The following is a 26,644-nucleotide window of genomic DNA, read 5'->3' as shown; positions in this document are numbered from 1 at the left end:
ATTTTGCATAAATGAATGTTAGCATGTGGGTGAAAGCATACAGTTATTGGTGCTCTGTTATCTGCTTGCAGATTTCAGTATATAACTACTGTAAATAACATCAGGGTGGGACTTGCTGCCTATTTATATGTATATAGTAAATTGTCCTGCCATTTTTGGTGCGCTATGATTTTTCTCCTTGAAGAGAAGAAAGGAAAGGAAGGGAATGGAGGTTGCATACCAGTAGATGTTCTTCAATCTTTAATGATTGCAATCTCTACTGACCTAGGGAAATGTACCTGACATGCCAATACTTGAATACTTGAACTATCACAAATCCTTAAAAGGAACTCAGATGGCTCCATCTACAGAAGAACCCATTCTTAGAACCTATTCTTATCTTTGGAATAACTACAGCATCTTCAGAGGTTTTTTTTAATTGTAAAATTATTCCTGACTTTGTGCACTAGCGGTATTGTGGACTAAAAACTGATATACTGGATTTACTTTCATTTTTTGGCACATCTGATTTTGTTAAGACAGTTTCATTTCCATATAGAAATCTGGAATAGTTGCACATTTTAAATATTTTAGAGTATAAATTCTTGAGATTTTGGGTATGATCTTCAAAATAAATTGGTAAATCAACTAATCAATCATGGTCTTATTCAGAAAATATGATACAGTAATTAAGGCACCAGGCTGGAACCTGGGAGACTGAGTTCTTTAGCACAAAGACAGCTTGGTGACATTAGGCCAATCACTCTGTCTCAGTCTAGGAAGGAGAAAATGGCACTTCTGAAAAATATTGCCAAGAAAACTGTAAGGACTTGTCCTGGCAGTCGCCAGGAGTAAATACTAACTTAAGGCGAACAAGCACATAAACAAATATTTGGAAGACTGCTGGCATGACCCGGATGCCGTTGGACATTATATTAATATTTTATGCAGTGAAAATAAAAGGTAATTAAATATTGATAATTCATGAATATGTATATGAAACAATCTGAATTAAAGATAACGGTCCTCAAGAAGTCAACTAGATTCTTCATGATATAAATGAGTTAACATCATGGTGATTTACTGTGCCTTCAGGGTTAAAACAGGAAAATCTGAGATTTCTAAGGCATCAGTTCTTGGTACAACATTAGGGACTATATGATCAAGGAACAAGAGAAAATTTGCAGCAGCATGTAAGGAAAGACACAGAAGAAACAACAAGGAACATTTACTGGGGCAGCCTTTTCTGCTGCAATGTCTTTCAAAAGTATGGAAGCAGACTAGTGGTGGGTTGCTACTGATTTGTCCTGAATTGGGCGAATCGGTAGGGAGGCTCCACCCACCCATCCGGATGTCTGCCCATGCACAGAAGCTTTGTGCATGCGCAGAAGTGTTGCACAAGCGCGCTCATGAGCGAACCGGTAGCGACAGGATTTGAAACCCACTACTGAGGCAGACAGTAGCAATAACCACTTTACCACAGTTAGAAAATATGTTTGAAAGTACAGGTAATCCTTGTTTAGTGACCACAATTGGGATGACAACTTGGTTGTTAAGCAAAAAAGTTGCTAAGTGAAATCATGATTGTGCTTATAATTTTACTTTAGCTTCCCTGTGCTTAATGGACCTATGAAGGTCATTAATTGTGATTAAAGTTATGTTTAATCTCTGTCATAACTGATCAGTTGCTAAAGAGACAGTTGCTAAATGAGAACTTCCTCTATGGAGAAAAAAAAAATTAAAAGCCTATATATGAATATTTAAATTTTTTGTAATTGTTGGTCCAGTGAAAGTAGCCACGAATAAAGCAAAAGCTATGAAACTCTTTGGAATTTCCCCACTTCAACCTACACACAGTACAAACATGCCCAGGCAACATCTTTCTGCTTTGTCCTCACAATGTAGCTTTCCTCTCACATACCCAGCTTATGAATCTATTAGGTATGTCACCCGTTACCCTGGAGGAAAGTCATGTGACCGGGAACAGAGTGAACAGAAGCAGGATCAAAGGGCTGTGCAGACAGCATATGTCAGGCCAGTTGTTTTCTGCTGATTCAGTCTTGGAGGAAAGATGGCACTATTTCATTAATTGCAGTAGCTTTGCTACTTAACTCCTCTTAGATCAAGTTGTCTATTGCTAGTTCCTGGAGACTGGATGGATGAACTTCCCCAACTTCATCCGTACCAGTGGTGGGTTGCCTGGTTCAGACTGGTTCTATAGAACCAGTAGTAAAACTGGCGGGAGGCTCCACCCACCGACCCCGATGTCATCAGGAAGCTTCTGTGCAGAAGCGCGCCTGTGTGGCCCCGTTGTGAACCAGTAGTAAAAGTAAGTAGAACCCACACCTGATCAGTACCCATATTTTATTGAATCATCTTTGTTCTGAGTCCCCAGGGCACACTAAACCCGATTCACCAGAAGGTGCCTCCAACATCCTTCACTGACTGGCTTTGTGGGTCAAGGTCTGTGAATGCAGCCACAGAAAGACAAAAGCAGAACAGTTCTTCTTTCAAAATCTTGGTTCGGCACAGTTTCTTATGAACGGGCCGGCGACTTGAGTCTTCCCTTGTTGGAGTGTAAGTGACAAGCACAACCACTTCATAAATGCATAGCACAACATAGGAGAACAAACCTATCAGGACAAGATTCTGCAGTCCATCTGCTTTTAAAAGACAAAGGCCACACTTTTGAAGACAGAAAAGTCCATATTTGAGACAGAGAGGACCGCTGGTTTGAAAGTGTCAAAGAGGCCATCTATGTCAAAATTGAACATCCCTGTCTCAACAGAGCGGGAGGGACAGACACCACATATCTCCAGTCTACAACACAGTTCTTTCAACAGTTCCAAGAAGAAACCCACACCCATTTGCACTACTCAGGTGACCCTGAGGAAACAGACAAGTGGCCTCAACAGCTCTCTAAAAAGAATGCAAAGGACCAGCTGTCTGCAAGGAATATAAATCCTTCCATTCCACAATATCCAGTCAGAGCAGAAGCAGCTTCTTGGATGAGAAGGGAAACGCCTTCAAAGAAAAACCAGAAAGTCGAGTTACCTCTTGAAAAAAAAAAAAAAAACACCTTTGGCACAAGCGACAAGTATCGCTCCTCAGACGCCCCGCTCGCAAAAACCCGCAGCGCTCTTAAGTCGGTTGCCGCGAAAAGGAAACTGGCGCGCGGTCCTCCGTACGCCCTCACTAAAAAAAAGCTCTCTGTGCAGCAGAGAATTAACCCTGCCGTGTGCCAAAAATGCAGCTTCTGAGGAACTGAAACACGCGCTGCTTCTGCCGGTTCGCGGCGCGCTATGGCTCCAATTCGAAGTTCGTGTGGCGCCAGTTGGTATCCCCGGAGGCCACGCAAATCCTCCCCTCGGGTTCTGTGTTTGTTGTCTTTCACCCTCCACAGTCCTCAGAAAGACCTCATTCCTGCTCCGCTGCGGGGCTCGGGGTGCCTAGTCAGTGAGCGTGTGCAATGCATTTGCTTCCCCTCTTAGGTACGCTCCGTAAACAAGCTTCCCAATATCCCAAAGGTGCTTTTTTTCAAGAGGCAACTGGACTTTCTGGTTTTTTCTTTGAAGACAGCTTCCGCTTCTTCCGCTTCTTGTGCGAATGAGAAACGAAACGTCTTCAAAGGAAAAATCAGAAAAGTCCAGTTGCCTCTGGACTTTGGGACAACCATGATATGGAGGACTGAGAATCTCCACAGACAAACTCTCCCCAATCGCATTTCCAAACCGCGTATGATTTTAAGAGGAACGGTAGGATGCCAGTTTCCCAGATACGGGTGAATGTGCGGGGTTTGGTGGTTTTTTTTCCCTCCCTGAGCTCAAAGAAGCGGTTACAGAGAAACAACAGCTGTGCCAGCCGAATTTCTACCGGTCTTGAGCGGCTGCGAAGAGCTCCTTCTCAACTGGGCTGCGAAAGAGAACGGAAAGAGCGGGGGAGAAAGGCAGCAAAAATCTAAGCCGAGCTCACCGGATAAACTCGCCCACAGTTCATTTAACCTAGTCCTAAAGCAGTCCGGAAAATCTGATTAAAAAGTACTCCCCCCCCCCCGCGTGTGTCGGCTTGCCCGGAGCACAAGCCTGGGTGTGATGGGGGAAGCGCTGCTTACGCCCCTGAAGCGCAGCCGCCTCAGGACGGAGAGCCCCGTGCGCTGAAAGCGAAGTGCGACCTCTTTTTCGGCTGGAGCGAAAAAGCCAGAGTCAAAAGAGGGTGGGGGGACGAGGGCTCTGCGATTGAGGAGAGTGTGGGGGTGAGTGCGAAGGCGGGGGCGAGGAGCTGCGTGTTCACCCGGCGGGAGGTGGGAAAGGTTTGGCGGGCGCCGCGCGCGGCTCCGCCCTCCGCCTTCCCGGCCGGGCTCCGCACTTGAGGGGCGATGGAGCAAACTGCGCGCGGCTGGCAGCATGTCTTTCGTCCGTCTCTTTCTGGGCGCGGCGCTTCTGCTTCTACTCGGGCCGCTTCCCGAAGCCGGCAGCTCCGCTTCTACGCCTTATTTGTCGGCCGCCTCTCGGGGCCCGGCGCCGCCGCCGCCGCCGCCGCGTTCCCCGCCTTTCCACCCTCACCAGTCCGCCGGCGGGGGCGGCTGCCCGAGAAACGGCGGGCGCTTCGTCAACGTGACGGAGTTCGGCGCGGGGTGTTTGCCATGGGTGGAGGTGCCCACTTTCCTGGACCGGACGCCGCAGGGCAAAGGGCTGCGCGGGCAGCGCAACTTTTGCAGAAACCCGGACGGCAGGAGCAGGCCCTGGTGCTTCTACCGAAACAACCGCGGCAGGGTTGACTGGGGCTACTGTGACTGCAGACAAGGTGAGGCGGGATCTCAGCGCCTGCTGTCATTTCTTGCCGGGTTCGGACGGGTGTTAACGCGCCCGTGTGAACTGCCCTTGCCCAAACGTATCTGGGCGCCGAAGGGACGCTCAGGCGAAGCGATATTTCACACGCTTCCCCTCCCCCTACTTTGTCCCTGATATATTTTACCGAATGTATTTTATACGGCGTGATCCATACCTATCAGGTTAGCGCGTCTAAAGTTAACGCTTGCAATTAATTCTGCAGACTTTATAAAAAAAAAATTAGAAATAAATGAAGCAAGAGAAATCACGCAGTCGCAAACCTACCCGTTAAGTGAGGACACCCTCTTAGTGTGCGTGACTGTTTTAAAGCCCCTATCTGATCATTGAGGTGAAAACAGCAATAGTCCATAGGAATGTTCTCCTTTTCATTTATAACACGTTGCAGGATTATGAGTTTTATCAGGAGCAGAATCATACTTCCTTGCCATCTTAATAGTGCAAGAATATGGTTAGAACACTTGGGTTAGAATAATTTAAACTTCAAGGAAAGATTTCCAGGATAGGACAGTAATTCCTTCAATTTTTTGCTTATTTCCTTTATGAATGTGAATGTGATTCTGTTTAATCTCGCTGGCTGTCATATGTATATTGGCTAATGAGCGAATATAAACATACAAAGCTCTGTTCATAGACTCTGAAATGTTCTTTGTGCTGATGAATTATGTACATCAGGGATAAAGAAACTGGCCTGCCAAATAATGTTTAACTATAACTCACAGTTTTCCCAGCCAGATTGGCATTAGTGAGAGATATCTGTAACTTGCTTTATCAGTATCCATAGAATTGGCCTCTGATTTAAAATATTTGACTATTACAGGCAGTGTTTGCTTGTTATACATTCTACTATCATGTATTTTGGTAAATATGAGTAACATTTTTGTCTATTTCATATGTCAGTTGTTTACTATTTTATAGTTCAGTGCTACTTGCATGTATGAAAATGTGTGAGTTTGCGTATAAAGTTTGCGTATATAAGTTTCAATGGCCCATTTCAAACTTAAGTGTTCACAGAATAAGGCTATACAGTTTAGTTATTTGGATATACATACAAATTTCCTCTCGGTATCAAGTAACTCTCTGTCCAGGGAATGATTAGAATCAGTCTCGCTCTCCTTCAGAAAGGCTGCTAGATTGTGAACCTTTAAAACATGCCACAAGATGCAAACTAGAGAATAGAGAACTGGTTGGTTCCTGCATAGTGGAAGAAGATACATATCTGGTAGTGACCAACACCCCCCTCCCAGTTGCTTCAGTTACATTTAGTCATTAGAATTGGGGGACAATTTTTTAAAAAAAGTATTTAATTACCTAGGGTCAAGAGTATATATCTTGTTTGAATCCAATTCTTCCAAAGATTATGTGATGCAATGTAGATCTGTTTAAAATTTCACAGCTTGAAGATGGGTTGAACATTAGCCATTCCACATAGACACAACCATATTTTTTAAACTGTGAAGCCTGGGATGGAGTAAAAATAACAGGTAACAGATTAACAAAGTTGGAAGGGACCTTATAGGCCATCTAGTCCAACCCTCCTCCTAAGCAGGAGACCCTACACCATTTCTGACAAACGGTAGTCCAATCTTTTCTTGAAAGTCTCAAGTGGTGAAGCTTCCGAAGGGAAGCTGTTCCATTGGTTGATTGTTCTCACTGTCAGAAAGTTCCTCCTTATTTCCAGGTTGAATCTTTTCTTGATCAGTTTCCATCTATTATTCTTTGTCTGGCCCTCAGATGCTTTGGAAAATGTGCTTTGTCTGGCCCTCAGGTGCTTTGACCCCTTCCTCTCTGTGGCAGCCCCTCAAATACTAGAACACTGCTATCATGTCTCCCCTGGTCCTTCTCTTCACTAGACTAGCCATGTCCAGTTCCTATAACAGTTTTTCATATGTTTTAGTCTCCAGTCCCCTAATCATCCTGGTTGCTTTCCTCTGCACTTTTTCTGGAGTCTCAACATCTTTTTTATAGTGTGGTGACCAAAATTGGATGCAGTATTCTATAGAGTGGTTTTATAGAGTGGTATTAGTACCTCACTTGATCTTGATTGTATCCCTCTGTTAATGCAATTTAGGATTGTATTGGCTTTTTTGGCTGCCGCTGCACACTGCTGGCTCATATTTAGTTGGTTGTTCACTACGATTCCTAGATCCCTCTCACAGTCACTGCTATTAAGCCTGGTTTCACTCAGTTTATATGCGTACTTTTGGTTTTTCTTACCTAAGTATAGGACTTTACTTTTCTCTACATTGAATTTCATTTTGTTAGATAGGGCCTTTGGGAAACCCCAAAATCTTTCTTCCTTTGGCCAGCAGGTTTGTTAGATCCCTTCTGTTCAAGATCAAGATGTCTAGTTGTGCCCACCTCTGTCATTTGCCACACTGTACATTTGTCTCCTAGGTCCTAATCAACACTTTGTTGATTAAAAACCTCATTCCAGATTTAGACTTTTATATGAGGTTCCATGCATCAAGAAATGTCTGAAAGATGTAAGTGACTATTTGCTTATTCCCCCATCCTCTTCTTGGCAGCATCTGGTTTCATTTGGTCTTTCAACAGCACCAACAAATCCTGAAATTATTGCTTGTTGAAACTTGTTTATTTATTATGGCTGGTACAATAAGATACCAGAGGGAGGATGAGTGAGCAGGAGGGACAACGGTTATTTGGTTTTAGTTATTATGGTCAGCTGGTGATCTGTTGCCATATAAAGCCAATTCTTTAAGCATTTAGAGTTCAACACAAATAGACTAGCTCTACATTTTGTCAGCTGAATTGTGTTCAGTGTCATCTCAATTATTTTTAATAAACTTGACCATTTCATTCTTTACAGGGTTGAAGAAAAGTGCGTCTCCATATGCATTTTGATATAAACCTGTAAGTCCATTGTACATCATAAATAAATGCTGTTATTGGTCTCATATCACTTATCTCTGATATTTACAAACACATTTCCAATAAAAGAGAATATATGTAGCTCAGTGTTAAACAATGGTGTCCTTGGTGCTTTCTGAGCTTCTTGTTTGCTTGCAGACCTATCCAATTAGGTAACATTATCAGTGCTAATTAGCATGGAGTTAACTTTCTGTTTATACATAGTAGCTTGCCTTGAAAGTTTTGGTAGGGATGTGGTTTTCTCCTTGGTAGTTCCTTGATTAGGGTATTGTTTTCTGCTTGTATATCTGGTGTTAATCCCTACTTTTCTGAGTGTTGACTACTGGAAAGGATGTGTTTTCTTTTTGTCTTCCCCCCCCCCTTGAGTGGTATGTAAATGTGGTTTATCACTCTGTTCTATTGAGGGCTGGTTTGTCTGAATGTCAAGCTTTTGGGATTTTCTAGTTTTCTGGATTTATATCTTGCCTTTATTATTTTAACTTGGAAAGGATGCTCAGTTTTCCACTTGAAATTATGGTTGAGTCTGTCTATGATCAACAAAAGTATGACCTGTGAACATTATGAAGATGCTATTTAAAATAAGGGTATAATTGAAATCTGTAATGCTTGGAGGTTTCTGTGTTTTAGAAGAAATGAATGTGTAGTAATTCTGATGTTTTCATTCTGGAGGGAATCAATAGCTATGTCATAAATAAACACCAATGGTTTCAGCATACTTAGAAAATATCAGAACCGACTGCAAGTTTCTTCTTGTACATCTTCTCTTTCCTATACATAATATCTCATCTTGCCTCATCCAGAACACTTGGCACTTAAGTGTTAACAGAATAAATCTCATTTATGCTAGTCTGAATTCCCCTTCCAGCTTTCATTGGAAAGTGTAATAAGAGCTTCCCCAAAAGGTAACAGAAGGCATCAGATGCTTCTATTTGGGGTTGATCCAAAGGAGCTCTTATTGCAAGGCTGAATATATATACTGCATGAATTGGCTCTTAATCACTTCAAGTTTCAGTTTGGGTGCAGTCCAGAGAAAGACACATGCAAATCAGATATATAGAAGCATGGTTACTTGAAGTAGCTTCTGTAGCAATTTCTTTCCACAAACACAACTCTTTATTCCAATATTCTGCTGAAAGAAAACTGAAGCAGAAGTCATTTCTTTTCTAAGCTAGTTCAGTCCCCTCCCATCCATTCTGTTCCTCTTCATTTTGTTTTTCATGGTTTTTTCCCATTTTGTGTGAATATTAACCAGATAAGTAAAAACTCCGTCAGATCTATGTAGGATTTTCACTGGGCTTCCTTTGTTTTGCATCAGCTCTTTTTCAGTATTTTTTTCAAACATAACTGCTGCTTGGTGAGCATGCATTTATATAGTACAATATTTTATTGGCTTATAATGTGTAATATAATTAAGGAATATGTGTTCACATATTCATAGAGTTGACATGTGTTCTATAATCAGTGGTTGCAGAATGAACATAATGCTGCAAGTAGCAACATAGCAGTAGAAGTGTGGGAGATAGCTTTGCAGTTTCATTTTAAAACTGGTAACTTCAATTATTCAAAACTATATTGCTTGGTCATTCGTGGCTATGTATCATGTAAGTAACAATAATAACAATTTTCACTATTGTTATGAATATTTCCTTCCAAATGGCATTTTATTTCTAGGCTGTGCATTTGCCAAAGAACATGATATTTTCTACTTTTTTTTTTCCAATCACCACAATTTAATGAGGTAGGCTGGGCTGAGCAACATCACTCAGTGAATTTCCATGATTAAGAACTTAAATTTTCTTGTCTCTCTTCTGCAGACTTTTTTTTTTTTGCCTTTGAAAAACAGAAACTATACATTTGAAACCATTCTCACAGACAAGAGGGATGTTCCTGGATTAGACATGATCACTACTGAGTTCAAAGAAAGAAAGTATCATGAAAATAGGAATGAGTGGATCAGAAAATCAAAGTGCTAATGTTAAATGGTCTCTTATGCTCAGGTGATACTGTGGATAGAAGTAAATGGTAAATATAGAACTTTGTTCAGTTTGATAAATATTTCACTGAGCAATTTCATTGTCCCTTCTGAAATCTGATGTTTCTAAATCATGTCAATATGTTACATATAGATTCTTTGCTTTAAAATGGTTGCACACATAGAAGTATGCTTTGCACTATTTACAAAAGGTGCAATTCCTTTAAAGAGTTGAAGGCAAGTGTAAATTGCAGCAGGCAGGGCTGTGAATGTACCATTCTGTATCTTGTGTACGGAACATGCAGCTGTCCCAGCTAAAAGTCATTTTGTGTGTAAGAAATTGCAGTCAAGGCAAAATTCAGGCCTTCAGGCACCAAAGTAACTTTTCCTCTTCAAGTCCAGTGCACTGTTGTAAAATTGAGTATATTTTAAAACTTATTTTGCCACAACTATACATTTAAAAAAGATAAAATGGAGCTGAAAATCAACTGAAAAATAATTAACATTTTGATAAGGATTCTTTTATTCACCTAACTTTCAGTATGGCATCAAGGGATTATATTATCCACAAATTATCTGTTATGAATAGAATGTACAATTGCATATGGTATACTTACATTCTTTACATAGTCAGGAAGGGAATGTAGTAAAAAGTATTCTGAAATTTCTTGTTTGCATAGTTAGGAACTTGTTAAATCAGTTTAATCTAATGACCTAAAATAATCTCTAAATCTTCATTGTACAAGCAAAGCCTAAGGGCTAGAATAAAGTAGTCTGGAATTTTTTGTGTTGCAACTTAATCATATTTGTATCTTTCTTCGAATTCTAAAAGTCAGCATGGCTTTTTAAAAAAACATATCAGATAGCACCAGTACTAGTCAACACAGCCAGCATTAATGATGAAAATAATGTCGTTGTCTAGTAACATCTGAAAGGCTACATCTTGCCTATATTTTATATAAAGGAAATACAACATTGGTCCATCTTTGAACTATAGGAAAATGCTGCTTCTAGAAACACCTTCTACCTCTAATTAGTATATTATGAGCAAAACAGAGCTAAAAGTTAAACGTGGCCATAGATTGATGGGTGTAGGACTTAAAAGAAAAAAAAGTACTAGTTTCGGATCAAAAAGAAAGCTAATGAAATGTACTAGCTATGAGATACTTGATGTTTTAGGTATAAAAAAATAATTCTATTGGTGCCAATTATGATAGCCCAAGGCTAGGAAGATCTTAATGAAAACCATAAGTCACATAAACTGTAGTTGTCCTGTTTCAGATCTCACACTCTCACACACAGTTGCTAGGTGAGGAAAACAATTTAATTAAGGTTGAGCAAATAATAGACAAGGGAAGAAATGTAAAGTTTCTTGGAAAGAAAGCTTGCCTGGGTGGTTTTGCTGTCAACAGAAGCACACAGAAAAGTAGTCAAAATCCATGCCAAAATTCAGAGAGATAACTCAGGTTTCTTAGCCAATCCAAGGTCAGAGTTTCATGAGCATGATTCACGAAAATAACACACCAGAGCAGGAAATTTAGAAAATCCAATTGAGGAACATGAGTCGGGGCTGCCTCTTAAAGCAGGCTACCACCAACTGTAGATTTACTTCCTTGCTTGGCAAGGAGCAGCACGGAGCATCTTTGCTCTTGCTTTGCTCTCCACTGTATTCACAGGAGAGCTTGGAACCCATACATCATAATCTGACTAGTTCAACTGTTCTAATAAGTGCCTGTGTTTGATCAGCCAGTTTGACTGCTGACTGGGCGTCTCCTGAGTCTGACATTTTATTTGTTCAATTGGAGCAGCTTCTTCAGAGTCATAGTCTAAGTCCTGGGCCATGACATTAGCCAATTATATGTGTCCAGGTTGTGCTATCATAAAAAGGGAGAAGGCTAAATGTCTTCAGCCTTTTTCTCAGTTCACTCTGATAATTTTTAACATTGATAAGAGATATATAAAGCTAAAACTTCTAAAGGGGGGCAGAGGTCGACCCCGAGGCCCCTTGTATGTGGGGTGCCGCAAGGATCGGTCCTCTCACCCCTTCTGTTCAACATTTATGTGAAGTCGCTGGGTGAGATCATCCATGGTTTTGGGGTGAAGTACCATCAGTACGCTGATGACACCCAGCTGTACATCTCCACCCCAGACCACCCCAGTGATGCCCTCAAAGTGATGTCCCGGTGCCTGGAGGCCGTACGGATCTGGATGGGGAGGAACAGACTCAGGCTTAACCCATCCAAGACCGAGTGGCTGTGGTTTCCGACGTCCCGATATAGTCAGTTGGCGCCATCACTGACTATTGGGGGCGAGTCGTTGGCCCCCACGGATGGGGTTCGCAACTTGGGTGTCCTCCTGGACTCACGGCTGTCTTTAGAAGAGCATATGACGGCCGTGGCCGGGAGGACTTTTTATCAGGTTCGCCTGATTCATCAGTTGTGTCCCTTTCTGGATCGGGACTCGTTACGCACAGTCACTCACGCCCTTGTCACCTCATGCCTGGACTACTGCAATGCTCTCTACATGGGGCTCCCCTTGAGGAGCACCCGGAGGCTCCAACTGGTCCAGAATGTCACGCGGGTGGTGATAGGAGCGATGTGGCGCTCCCATGAGACTCCCCTCCTACGTGAGCTGCACTGACTCCCAGTGGTCTTCCGGGTGTGCTTCAAGGTTCTGATTACCACCTTTAGAGCGCTCCATGGCTCAGGACCAGGGTACTTAAGAGACCGCCTTCTGCCACCAGTAGCCTCTCACTGACCAGTTCGCTCCCACAGAGGGGGGCTCCTCAGGGTGCCGTCAGCCAAACAATGTCGACTGGTGGCCCCCAGGGGGAGAGCCTTTTCTGTGGGGGCACCTGCCATCTGGAATGAGCTCCCCCCGGAGATACGGAGGATCCAAGACTTACGCACCTTCCGCCGCGTCCTAAAAACGTTTTTATTCCAACAGGCTGGTCTGGCCTAACTCCCTTTTAAATTGGGTTTTAAATGTTTTATATAAATTAGATGTTTTAAATTTGTTTCTTGAGCCCAAATTATTTAATCTATTTTTAATAGCTTTTAACTTTTGTATGGTTTTTGTATTTTTATCTTGGCTGTTCACCGCCCTGAGTCCTCCGGGAGTAGGGCGGTATACAAATATGATAAAATAAATAAATAAAGATGAGGTATTCATATTTTATCTGCCATACAATATTCTGAAAAATAATAGTTATGCCCATTCCAAATGAGACTGGTGGACAACACTGGCCTATGCTGGACAAAATCTTGACAAGAAAAGCATATTTAAAACACAAATTAAAAAATGTTAATTTAGAAAATATTCCATTATGTCAGACTGAAATATTAAGAACTTCTTACTTGAATGTACTGTATTTAGAGCTTTCCATATTTGACAATTGTTTATTCAGTAATATAAATCTTCCATTGTTAAGCACTTGTTTTCTTCATTCCAAGAATTTATAAATTCCATAAATTCACATGATCTGAGTAAAGTGGTGATTGCTTGTGGTCAGACATGAATAAATACATTGTTTTGCTAGTATCTGTTATGTATAATTTTGAGTCACTGAAAAAGTTTTGTAAACTGTTTTCTAATTCTTTGTAATCTAAGGGAAACAAATGAGAGGCAAACTAATCATACACAGTCAGACTTTAAAAATGTTTATTAGAAAGGAATAATTTTATGAAGTTGTTATTTCTTTGTCTGTACACCTTAATCACAACAATTACTAGACAGGGACTAGAGAGAAATGCCATCAAGATAACTCTGTTACTACTTGAAATCCCTAGGCTATAGTTTTCTGTACTTCAGTCCAGCTAATGGAAGCAATAAAGTAGCTAGATTATAAACAATACATTTTCTGTAATAAATCCATATTTCAATAGTGGTTAACCTAATTTATGGAAAAACTATATAATATTTTTATTCCATAAGACATTTAATAATTTTATTAAGTATTGTCTCTTGTAATTTTGTTATGCCGTTTTTATGTGTAAGTGACTGTAATGAATATTTTGAGCTTTTAAGAAGTAATTGATTCGCTAGGAAAGGTAGTGTTGTGCCTGTCAGATGTTTGTAATCTTAGAACTATCCTTGGCAGTCTCAGCTATTTCCTGCAGCTGATTTTACCTTTCTAAAAGGTTCTGCTTAATGAACAAAAAATAGAAATTGATATATAATAATGAAAAATACCATCATCTGTATTTTAGGATGCTTCTGGAGTTTTTGCTCTGTGCTATATTCTTGTGCTATATTCTTAGGAATATATCCATCTGCTCAAAAGAATGAAAGAAATAAGACGAAATTTTGAGTCTAGAAGGGTAATCAGTATAGGAGTGTCATCAGTTTGCTTTCTGATAAATTGGTATTTGATTGACCTACTCATCTTGGCATCCATTTGTGGAATAGGCAAATTTCATAATAATAATAATAATTTTTTGGGTAGTGCCTACAACAATGATGTGGTACTAACTGTTACTGCTCCCCAAATTTGGAAAAAAATCTGTCCATAATGAACACATTAACTCCAGTTGTATTAAAATATTTCTATTGGATAGATTGATTATAAAACATACCTTAAGTGATTGTATCATTCCAATGGTCTAACAAGGAAATGTTAAAAGTGCTTTTTTGAAATGGACTAGAACATGGGTGTCAAACTCGTTTGAGTCATCATGTGACTTATTGTGACATTTTTTGCCTTTGTGGAACTGGGGGACATGGCTTGTGCGTGACGCATCCAGCCCTTGAACCGCCAGTTTGACACCCCTGGACTAGAAAAATCTTGATGAACTTAACTTAACCTTTGATGCTCAAGCAGTTCTAATGACAAACCACTGGACCAGAAAAGGAACCTAGTTTGACCATATCAAAAAGTGACAAAAACCATTCTAGAGCAAGGGAATGGCTTAGATTGTTTATATACCTTGGTTCAAAATGCCTCTTTCAGATCATTCCAAAAATAAATGCCACACAGAAGCTATTACTTTCTAATGGAAAATATGGCATAATTTTTTCTTCGTAGTTTGTAATGATTATATTGCCATTATATAATCCCTGAAATAAATTTATCGTTTTTGACAAAAATAAACAGGATCAGTAAGACTTAAAGGTGACAGAAATGAATTTGAAGGTACAGTTGAAATATATCTAAATGGAATATGGGGAGCAATCTGCAGTGACCACTGGGATAATGCTGATGCTTCAGTGATATGTCAACAACTTGAACTTGGGTAAGTAAATTAATGTTGACTAAATAACATTATTCTTGGAAGTTTTTCATATCATTCGTAAATACAGTGGCAGTTAGTTCCAAATTTCTCATGTTACAGTGCCTGAAATATAGCTTGCTTCATTGTTTTAGATAAATGGATTAATGGATTACTTCTTTTCTAGAATGCTAATGACTAAAATTACACTGATTACTTTAAATTCATTAAAAGTAATCATTACTGTATTTTTAACAAAATAATATACTATATACTATTGTTACAAGGAAAGGTTAAAATGTGATTTAGTATTTCTTCAGAAACAGAATGTTAATTTGAACAGGTATGACCTTTTTTTTAAGTTAAAATTAGTCTGTGCAGTTCTACTAAAGATAATGAGTATGATTGCAAGCATGCTTTATAGTTTTTAATCTTCTTTTCTTTTTCTTTGGTAAAGGGGATAAACTGCTTAAATTTTAATCCTGAATGGCAAGGGAATATTTATCTAGATGAAAGTAGAAAATTAACATTTTCTGTATCTATTTGTTTTCATCAAATGGTATTCCAGATTTTTGGAGCCCAGTTCTGGTAAGATTTACAGAGAAGTATTGATTTGATGCAGTGAAATCCAGGATGCAGACTATTTCTGTGGCTATTCTATAGAAAGTACAATATTGTAAATTTCCTGCTATAATGAATTCAATAGGAACCTGGTCATATATGAAGTTCAACATTAATTAATTAATTAAATTTATTGGATGCCCATGTTACTATAGGGTAACCCTGGCAGCTTACAGTTACATCTAAGTTAAAACATAAAAAGTTAAAATCAAACATTAAATCCAAAGACACATGGGGAGGATCGAGGTGGAATGGGGGGGGGAGTGGGATCTTTTATTACTGAATCAACCACCTCCATTGTGCTGTTTCCCCACTGGGGCCTCAAGCTACGTCTTTAGGTTCTTATCAAAGGATAGGAGGGTTGGGGCAAGATGTTCCAGATGGCAGGAGTAACAGCAGAGAAGACCCTCCTACTGGACCCTGCCAGTGAAAATAATCAGGCTGACAGGGCCCGCAGTATATCTCCTCTGCCAGCACATGTGGTACAGGCCAATCCCAGTGGGGTGAGATGGCTCCTCAAGTAACCTGGACCCATTCCTTGAAGGGCTTTAAAGGTTTCACCAAGATCTTGAATTGTACCAGTAAGCAGACTGGTAACCAATCAGCATGAGCAGTGGTATTACAAGGGACATTTTTGGGGCCCCCAAATTACCCACGCTGCTGCACTCTGCACCAGGTGTAGCTTCTGAATGCTCTTTAAGGGTAGCTCCATGTAGAGCACATTATAGTAATCCAGCCTTGAGGTGACTTGGAACTGAATGACAAGGAATTCTGCATTTTGATGAAACAAATGCTTGAATTATCTTCAGAACTTTGTAAATATCCTTCCTTTTTTCTGGATCTTCATGCTGGCACATTTCTTTTTCATATTATCTACATCGCACTGATTTTATTTCCCTTTAAGATAGATTATGCTTAAAGCAAAAATATTGAAATGTTTATCTGGATCTTAGGGGTTAGGGAAAAGGTGCAATCATGCATGCCTGGCTAATATCCCACATGTGCAAATTTCTATTTAAGAAATAGTATGAATCCTGTACAAATTAATCTTCAACAGAATATTTTTTGGTCCACACATATGAAGTTAAATATGTTGTTCTATATGACGCACAGCAATATATACTTGCCATTTTCTGCATGGGTATGATTACCATGTAAGAATTTTGTAATTTAGTAAATAAAACTGTTCATATATAGATCCCATTTTAATTCATGTTACTAGTCAGAGATAAAATAAGGCAAAACAGTATAAACACAGTTCTGTAATTTTTCCTTTATTATCTTGAATAGCTTGTGTGTTATAAAGCCAAACTACTTATCTCAAGAATAATGCTAATTCTTGCCTTATCTGCATAGAGAATGTCTGTTTTAATCAAGAAGTCCAGTGCTTTGAGAACAAGAAAACTTAAGACCAAAGTGTATTATAAATCTTTGAAATGAAATAGAACAAAAAATCTCACAGGGGATATTAAATAAAATATGTTTAGACTTCTTAAGGACTATTGTTTAAAAGGAATGTGTCAATACTTGCCAAGCTCAGTCCAGATCCAATCTCTATGAAGATACTTCCTGTTACTGAAATTTAGCTACTGTCATCCACCTAAACTGTAACAGTTTTGTTACACAATCTTGTTAGTTTAACTTACGAATATTTTAAAGCCTTCCTCAATTATGTAGCAAATTTATTATTTTTTCCTCACATAATTTTTTTATATTTATATATTTAGTTACCATCATTTTTGAATAATTCTATTTAAATTTTTAGACAATTACTTAACATTAAAAACTGAATTAATTTGTAGCATTAAAAAAAAAGATAAACACTGTTATCCTAGTGTTATAGATGCTTACCAAAAAGCAAGTTTTGAAAAGTATACAACTGCTGGATGTAATAGGCAGATGCTTGTATGTATAGTATGTTATGAGGATAGGTCTACTGCTCTTGTATAATTCTCTAAATAGCAATAGCAGCAGCACTTAGACTTATACTGCTTTACAGTGCTTTACAGCCCCCTCTAAGCGGTTTACAGAGTCAGCATATTGCCCCCAACAATCTGGGTCCTCATTTTACCCACCTCGGAAGGATGGAAGGCTGAGTCAACCTTGAGCCGGTGAGATTTGAACTGCCAGACTGCAGCTAGCAATCAGCTGAAGTAGTTTGCAGTGCTGCACTCTAACTACTGCACCACCTTGGCTCTAAAGCAATTAGTTGTAGATTGTCACTGGGTCTATCCACCTTGCTGTGGTGATATCTCTTTTCTTCCATCTTTCTCTGTGTTAGAACCTACGCAGAGAAACCATAATGTATCCATTACGCATTAGAACCATAATGTATCCAAAGTAGGATAATTTGAGTGTAATCATTTGTGTCTTCAGTGAGAATTCTTGATTTGTTTGTTCAATAATACATTTGATTGTCTTCTCAGCTGTCAATGTTTTTCATAGTGGTCTTCACCAAACAGTTTTGGAGCTCACTAAAGAAATTACTGTTTGGTGAAATTCTGAAAACAATTTAGTTGCACTTTGATCCTGCATTTTGCATTGGTCCCATAGCTACTTGATGTTTCTCTGATATTTTGTGGATCAGGGAAAAACACATCATATGTAGCATGGAATAAAATACTAACAGAGTTTGTAATTATCTTGGCTTTCTTCTTCATTATCTGTATTTGTTGTTCTTTCCATAGGCAGAGAGGTACAGCAAGTCACACCCTATTTTCTGGATCAGGCCTTATTCCTGTACACTGGAGCAATGTGCATTGCCATGGCAATGAAGAAAACATCATGCTGTGTGAAAAAACTATTTGGCAAGGTCGAATGTGTCCCCAGAATATGGCAGCTGCTGTCACATGCAGCTTTTCCCATGGTAAAAGAAAAAAGAAACATCATTTAGTCTTACACCATGCAAACAGCAGTTTCATACAAGAAGATGCGATGGAGGATTACTTAGTAGAAAACTATTGATAATAAAATGATTAAGTCAGTCTTCTTGAGTATGGTGCCCTCTAGATATTTTGGGGTTAATAATTATGGAATTTTGGAGAATGCTACACCAGGAAAGTCTAAAATAAGTTAATTCTGAATGATACCATAGGTATCACTGCATACTAAAACACAGTTCTGCTACAGTGATATAAACAGTGATTCGGGGATCAGAAATTCTTACCTTGTCTGTGAATTGCATTCCAAGAGCAGTGAATTGAGAATTACTGTCTCTTGCCTCATATCTTTCTTCGCTCTTTAAAAAAAAAAAAAAACTTTTTACCTCAAGGAGAATTACCTCAAATTTTCTCCTTCAGACTGGTTTTGAAGACTTCCCATTGGATTTATGCAAAAGGTTAAGGAATAAGAACATTTTCTTTGGGAGTGGTCTTGTTTTTGAAATTCAAGGCAGGCTTCCTCTCCCAGTAATTTTTATACTTCAGTATTCAGTTTGATTTTGAGTGCCCACTCTATTAAAAATAATGGGCTTTATGTTTTGTATGGTTTTTACTTTTAATGTTTTCCCCGTCTGGAGAATTTTGTACTTTATTATTATTGTTACTGAAAAACTCCTCCTCTTATTGTGCAGATGTTGGTGCTTTTCACTTTCTGTCCATCAACATATTTGATTGCCTGCATTCCTCCCTCACATTTTTATCATGACATATTAGGGGGAAAATGTCTCACTAGTTGACATTGCTTAGGTACAGTGATTCAGTATATATCACAATGAATCTCCTAATTACCCATGGATTTCACTAAGAAAAATAAATTGTGATTACTACCGATTTTTCTTTTTTGATATCTAAAGGAAAGAAGTTCAAATCAGAATTCTATGGGATCTGTTAGAAACAAAACCTAGAACTTACAAAGAAGTAGGGTTTCCCACAGAATTCTGAATTTACTCACTATTATTCAATAGAAGGTGGAATTCTTGTGAAGCTGATTAAAGTATGAGATCATGTTTCCCTGAGCAGCTGCTAGAAAGGCATGCCTACTATTGGAGAGTGATGCCTTGATAGTCAAGGCATGTAATATGGTATGTATGTATATATATTTGCGTAGGCCTAAAATACTTGCTAGTGTGGTAATTTGTCACCTTTTGCAAAAGTGAATGCCATGCTTCTTCCTAGCTCCCAAATGGAGCATGTTTTGTCTGCTAGTTGATCATTAATATTTAAAATACCCAGTTCGACTTTTCATATTTTTCATATTTTTGTACAGAAGCTGCACAGAGATTAGGAATGTTATGGCTTTGCTTGTATTCCTTTCTTTTTTAATAAAATAATGCTACAAAGGCTCTTTTTAAAAAAGCTCCTTTTATGTGTATCTAGAGCTGGGAAAACATATTTCAAAATGGCTTCATTGTTCTTTTTAAGAGGGCTCCTTTAATAGAGTGGAATTAAAAGGTCACTTGAGGAGGGCTAGAGTGAAAGATAGAGCCCTATAGACAAGTTTATTCAGTGGTTTTTTATAACCTGTTAGCTATCTTAAAATCTTGCTTGTTCTCAGATGTAGCTAGCAATGAATTCCATCATATTAAAACAAGATCCCATTAGAGATTAGAGCTGCTCGCATGTGAGAAGAGGGAATTGCATGAAAATAGTTTGGTACATGGCAGTATTACTAATGCCTAAATTACATGTTCTTGTATATATTTTAATCCAACCTTTCCCTCTCAATTTATTGGGCTTGTCATTGGTCGTGGCAACTGGGAACACTATGTATTGCAGTCCCAACCCATTTGCATTCTAATTCTTGGCCAGCATTGAACACAGCTAGATAAGCTTGTCTGGGCAAGAGAATTTTATTTAAGATGTGATCAGTACAAGCCAGGAAGTAGGATCATTGCAGTAATAGTAATAGCAATAATACTTAGACTTATATACTGCCCCAAAGTGCTTTACAGCACTCTCTGGGCAGTTTACAATGTCAGGGTATGCCACCAACAATCTGGGTCTTCATTTTACTGACCTCAGAAGGATGGAAGGCTGAGTCAACCTTGAGCCCCGTTAGGAATGAACTTCAGACTCTGGGCAGAATTTGCCTAAAATACTGCATTTTAACCACTCACCATTAGGGCTCCCTAATGTAATAGTTATTAGATTGAGAAAAGCAACATGTTAATTAATTAATAACACCTTTTTCCTATTCTGTTCCATGATTTGGTAATGGAAACTGATTTTTCTCTTCATATTTTTATTTTCAGCCTCTGATTTTATTCCAATCCGGCTGGTGGATGGGAGGAGTACTTATGAAGGAAGAGTTGAAGTCTACCATGCTGGCCAATGGGGAACCATCTGTGATGACCAGTGGGATGATGCTGATGCTGAGGTAGTCTGCAGGCAGCTTGGCTTTGGGTTAGTTTGTACTAGATATGTTATTTTCATTCAAAAAACTAAAAGTATCCCAAATGCTTAAGAAACTTCAAAATGTTTGTTGTCCTTCATGGAATAGAGCTAATCAGTTTTGAAATCCAATAATATTATTTTTAAAAATAAACTTCCTGAAAATTTTGGAGGATTGGTTCTCAGTCTTCCATATCTTGACTCTCATCAGTCACTTTGTTAAATAATCTGCTTTCCCAAAAATAGAAACAAAAGGCAGGTTTTTTCTTTAGAAGGATGAATATATCTTTTCAGACATTTTGTTATAGTATTTGTTAGTTACAATATGTTTAAAGTAATAAAATGGTCAGTAACATTGATGACACTATTTCAAATTAAAGCTAATTAGAGGTCAAGTGTTACTTGCCACTTTGAGAATAGTTTTCCATATATCCAAATCAATAACTGCTTTCAAATAATAATAGAGAGAATTGACTATTGTAAAATGCCATGTTAGGTATTTTATTTTGGCTTTGAGAAGCTTCTATCCCCCGCCAGATAATTAGCTCCCTTGGCAAAACACACTTGGTGGGAGACTGGTGGCTCTGCACTTCCTCTTTGTTCCTCTCTCTTTCTATTGTGGATTTTCTACCTGATTTGAGGAGAAAAGTCAAACCCACTTTGTCTGCTTCTGTATACTTGGTACATATACCAAAGCTTCAGAAACACGGTTTTAGAAATGGGTCAGTAGTTTGGGAAATGCTTAAGTGGAAAAGGACTTTGCTTTCTTCTTTATGTAACATAAAGTGCTCAAATGGGAACCATTTTATTGTTTATTATTGAATATAGCAGAATATAATCAATTTGGTTATAAACTGTTTTAAAACAGTTACTGGACCACGAACATCATTTTTGTTACATAAGTATCCATAAGTGTCCATAAGTCATTCTTCTCCAAGTGGTGCTCTCCAAATTTATGAGATCATTGCTTTAAAAAATCCAAGCTAGTTATAGTCTCAGTAGATCTGGAGGCATTCGTATTAGAACCAGGGAAGTTCAGAAGCTCCTTGTGACTTGTATTTGTCCCAAAGGAACCTGAGCCTGAATTTACTGGAAGCTAATTTTCACAAAAAGGAAGAACAAACCAAAAACAAAAGAAACCTCCCCAACTCAACCCAATATAAACACAGATATAAAGTCCTGCACAATATCCAGATCTTTCATGCTGTCAGCAGAGGGTTGACCAATTCAGGTATTTCCTCCTCCTGAATAAAAATGTAGATTTACCTCTCTCTTTCAGTGTCTCTGCCTGCCTGCCTGCCTGCCTCTCTCTTCCCCCACCCCCTCTCACACATCTCTGCCAGAAGCTGCACTATAAAGAAAAAGGTTTAGAACAAAAGATTGAATAACTGCCAATTCAAATTAATTACTTATAAAATAAGGTACAGAATTTATAAAATTAATGTTTTTTGTTTACTGTGCTAGTCATTGACCAAATAAAAATTACTTGACAAGAACATTCCTACCCCAATGTTCAAATCATCATTCTCATTTAGATAAACTGTGGTGGAAAAGTCCCCCCCCCCAAATCTGGAGAAGATCCAAATCATTTCATAGCATGTTACAGTGAGTCACTTGGTTCTTGCACTCAGACAAGTCAGAGCAAGAGTTCCAAGGTCACACAGTTCCCATATAGGACATTCATCATAGACAGCTTGAACACGCATGTCCATTAGCAAAAAGTCCCAAATGCAGACAAAATTGCTTTACACTGATAAAGAAGCAAGATCATCACAAAGGTAGATGGAGGTTTCGCTTCATAGTGCGAAATCACTACTAGAAAGGAAACACAGAAGGCTTGAGCTAACTCCTGTTCCAGAAGCTGATAATGGAAGAAGAGAGAGATAAAGAGTCATGGTAGAATGTATCTTTGAATCATTCCTCCTCTCAAGCCATTGGTTGAACTCCTCAACCAATTAGTCACTATCAGGCACAGGCTGACACAAGAATTCCATTCCTAAGTATGCTATTAGACTCTAGAGCTCCACAATACAGAAAGTAGAAATAAACATACGTGTAATGCTATACTTGCATAAGTCAAATATGATTACATCATTGAATCATCCCGAGGTCTTATTTCCACACTAGATACTCACATGGAAACACATGAGTATACAAATATACACATTCGCCCTTTCCTCTTTGCAGTAGAAACAACAAAATGGGTGAAGAGCAAAAGATAGATGATAAGGGAAAAAAAAGACATGGTTCTAATTATGTCTTTCAGAGTGGGTTAATCTCACTCAGTAAGATTTCAAGCATGGTTAAGCTTAAAATTAATCCTAAAATTCTTTCAGTAGATGTATCAGTTTGGAATCAGCCAGCAACTAAATTACGCCCATTTATTTTCAAAAGTTTCTTCTATTCTGATCAGCTAATACATGGGTGTCAAACTCACGGCCCGTGGACCGGATGTGTCACATGCTGGCCACCCCCCCCCCCCATTTTAGCAAAGGGGAAAAAAGTTGCAATACATCACGTGACAACAATGTGTCCTCGCGAGTTGAGCTAATATATGACCCATTCAGTTAACACAAATTGTTGTGGTAACAGGAAATCATCTTTTTACCAATCAAATACTTGGGATGCCCCTGGTGGATAAAGTGACTAAGATTTATTTCATCACAGATTTTATAGGTCCTGAAGTGTTAAACATCTATTATTTCTTGCTAGTATTCATTTTTCTTGAATGATTTTTAGATAGCAATCTGAATACATTTTTGAAGGTGTCTGCCTTACCTCATGACCCTTGGGTCACTTGTCTAATTAAGGGTCTTGGCTTATGAAAACCTGACAGCATTATTTAAATGGTCTAATCTGAGTTTGTATTTGAAATTGCAACCCAGCAGTTGAAGAGTAAAAATACCAGTATAAAAGTAACCAATTTAAGATTTAATTTAAAAAAACAATTTATGGAAAGGCCACACCTGTAAATAGTATTGTCTTCATACAGTATAGGAAATATTAGTGGCATTAACATCAAAATATGTACAGTAAATTTGAAAAGTTTTGACGGGCCTCACTAGAAAACTAGTTCTACTTTCATTGTTTCCCAAAACTGTTGGAGAATGTTGATCTCAATTTTTTTCTTTCTGTTCTGTCTGATAGTTGTGCATTCTCTGTACTAACCTCGAGTATTGGTAATAAATAGGATAAGGTTAATAGGCTGCTTAAATCACTTTGCTTTAACTCTCAACATTGTTTTTAGTGGAAGCTGCTTTGTAGGCCTGCGAGAGAAAATATTTACATGTTAGGGAGAGGGGCTTTTTTTTTTTTTTTTTTTTTAAATTTGATTTATATGCCGCCCTTCTCCGGAGACTCAGGGTGGCTTACAATGCGTTAAGCAATAGCCTTCATTCTTTTGTATATTTTATACAAAGTCAGCTTATTGCCCCCACAAACTGGGTCCTCATTTCACCTACCTTAGAAAGGATGGAAAGCTGAGTCAACCTTGAGCCTTGGAGAGATTCGAACCAGCAGAAATTGCAGGCAGCTGTGTTAATAACAGGGTGCATTAAACCACTGCACTATCAAGGCTCTTTTTGAATCAGCTTTGAATCAGTCTTGACTTTAGTAGTGTGTTAAAAAGAATTTTCCAGGTCCCTTTCTCAGAATTGGGAGAAAGTCAGGCAAATAAGACACAAGGCAGGCTGCTGTAGAAAGAAGGTTGATCTGTTTATTTCCCCACAACAAAGAGGTTTGTTCTTGGTGGCAGCAATTAGATGGTACATCGGTCAAGTTTTTATAGGATTTTGAGCCCTTTATGGTAAATATGTGGAGTAGAGATTTGTGTGTGTCTCTGTGTGTGTGACTGCTGCTTCCATGTCTAGAGGAAACATTGTAATTCTTATTTTCTATACCTGTAAATTCTCTTTTTGTTATACATATGGATTTTGTAGTTGCCCCTTAGGGGTGTAGGAAATGTGGGCATAAGTGTTTTTGTCTTTTTAATTTGTTTCAGCTTGCGTGATCAGCTTCTGTCTATTTCAGTTCTTTGCATAATCCAGGCTAAAACCAGGGATGAGCAATTAAGGAAGGGGGTTTTCTTTTATTCTTATGGAGTATTTCTTATTCTTCTTTGGGAATTTATTTCTAATGAGGAATTTCCTTCCATTCTTGAGAGCTCACTTCCAGAAGTGTTTTGCCAATGCCTCTTTCCAAGGGCTGAGAGAGAAAGAATGGCCCAGCCCCAGAGTCATTTGGCTGGTTTAATTTGTTAGCTAAGGCAGAACTGAAAGTCATGTTTTTCTGGTTTCTAACCTAGTGCCTACACTACATCAAACTGGCTTTCTAAAATATTCAGCTAACGGGTTATAAACAAATTAATCGAATGAACGAATGAACAAACAAGCAATCAAGCATTACAAAGGAGAATATATATATAGCTACTACTTTGGGCTATTGGAAACACATGCAAATAATGTTAAAAAGAAAACACAGATTGAAGAATGGATGCTCGGAGATTAGTTTTTAACTAAATTGGTCTAGGTGTTTCCTTTGCAGTAATCTTAATGTGTGTGCATTCAAAATATGTATGCTACTCCTCCTTGCATTTATAATATTCATATCTCATGAGAACCAAAACTAAGTATTTCAAACTCTTCAATTCTGTGGATTTCAACCCAAGCTTATGTCCAAACAGAATGTCATAGACTGGGCTATGAGCTTTGGTTAACTCACTGAAGTTTCTGAATCTCCTTTCTAAGCCTTTCTTCTTAATTTGCTGCTCAGCACGTTACTCCAAATATTGGATGAGACTGGGAGTGGTTTCAGTGTTGTGAATGGATCTCTCGTAGAATCTAGGTGTGGAATGCAAGCTTAGTATAGATGCAAGCACTTGTATGGAATACAAATATCTTTTTGATCCCAATTGCAAACTGCAATTTGAATTGCAACTTAAATTTGCAGTTTCAAAAACATTCCACAAGTTGAAAGGAAGTTCCATTTGCCTTAAACTCATATTACTACTCATTTTTTAATAAAAAAATATGCAAAGCTGTAATGTAAAAAAGCATAGAACGATGCTTTGGCAAATAGACTCATTTTCTAAGAACTGAAATCTACCAAGAAAGGAGAGATAAGAGATATAGTAGCTGGGCATGGGATGACGTGAGAAAGAGATACTTAGCTATGTGGATCTTCTCAGTTAATCCAATTGCAGATTGTAAACTAAAACCTCTTGGCAATAACCTTCCTGCTTGTCATAGATTGTCTTTGGTATTACTATGCAATATGCTTTCCAGGATTCACAAACAGAGAACATGAAGTGCCCGTTCAAGTCTTCAAATAAAGTCTTATTTTATTTGAATTCCTAACCTCCAGGCATTTGAAATGCAGTCTCAGCACTGTAAGCCTAAATATAGCTATAAGAGAGCTTTTCATATAATTCTTTGCAGTATAATAACTCTTTTGCAAACCAATTTATTTCCTTGCCATTTTTGTTCCTCTTTTACTTACTGGGTAATGAATAAAAGAATTATCAAGGGATTAGGAACATTTTAAAAAAGTATTGTGCTTATTATGAATTGTGCTTGCTTAAAAATTCAGTGATGTGAATGATATTGTTATGAAACATATTTTAGAAAAGTGTATAAATTAGAAATGAAAAGTATGAATGGAGTGACACTTCTAGTTTTAAATAGCATCCCTCATGTATAATCTCTTACAAACCCTCAAGAAAGCTTCTTGGTAACTAGTTCAAAGAATATAGCTAGGGCAAAAAATGGATACAGCATTAAACATGGATTTGCATTTGAT

The 26,644-nt window shown here is 38.5% G+C and overlaps 1 protein-coding gene across 1 annotated transcript in view; it reads left to right on the top strand.

Annotated features, from left to right (window-relative positions):
• Positions 1–4,382: 4,382 nt before the first annotated feature.
• PRSS12 (serine protease 12) overlaps positions 4,383–26,644 on the top strand; it is a 41,370-nt gene continuing 19,108 nt past the window's right edge. The window contains exons 1-4 of the mRNA XM_070948110.1: positions 4,383–4,782; positions 14,783–14,921; positions 18,206–18,384; positions 20,710–20,860. Coding sequence (XP_070804211.1) covers positions 4,383–4,782; positions 14,783–14,921; positions 18,206–18,384; positions 20,710–20,860 — 869 coding nt within the window. The remainder of the gene's footprint in view (positions 4,783–14,782; positions 14,922–18,205; positions 18,385–20,709; positions 20,861–26,644) is intronic.

This window comes from Pituophis catenifer, unplaced genomic scaffold, assembly GCF_029215685.1.
Source record: "Pituophis catenifer annectens isolate HBS135680 unplaced genomic scaffold, rPitCat1.0.hap2 SCAF_8, whole genome shotgun sequence".
Taxonomy (NCBI): domain Eukaryota; kingdom Metazoa; phylum Chordata; class Lepidosauria; order Squamata; family Colubridae; genus Pituophis; species Pituophis catenifer.
The sequence above is the reverse complement of the archived record's forward strand: the minus strand, read 5'-3'. Positions and strand labels throughout refer to the sequence as shown.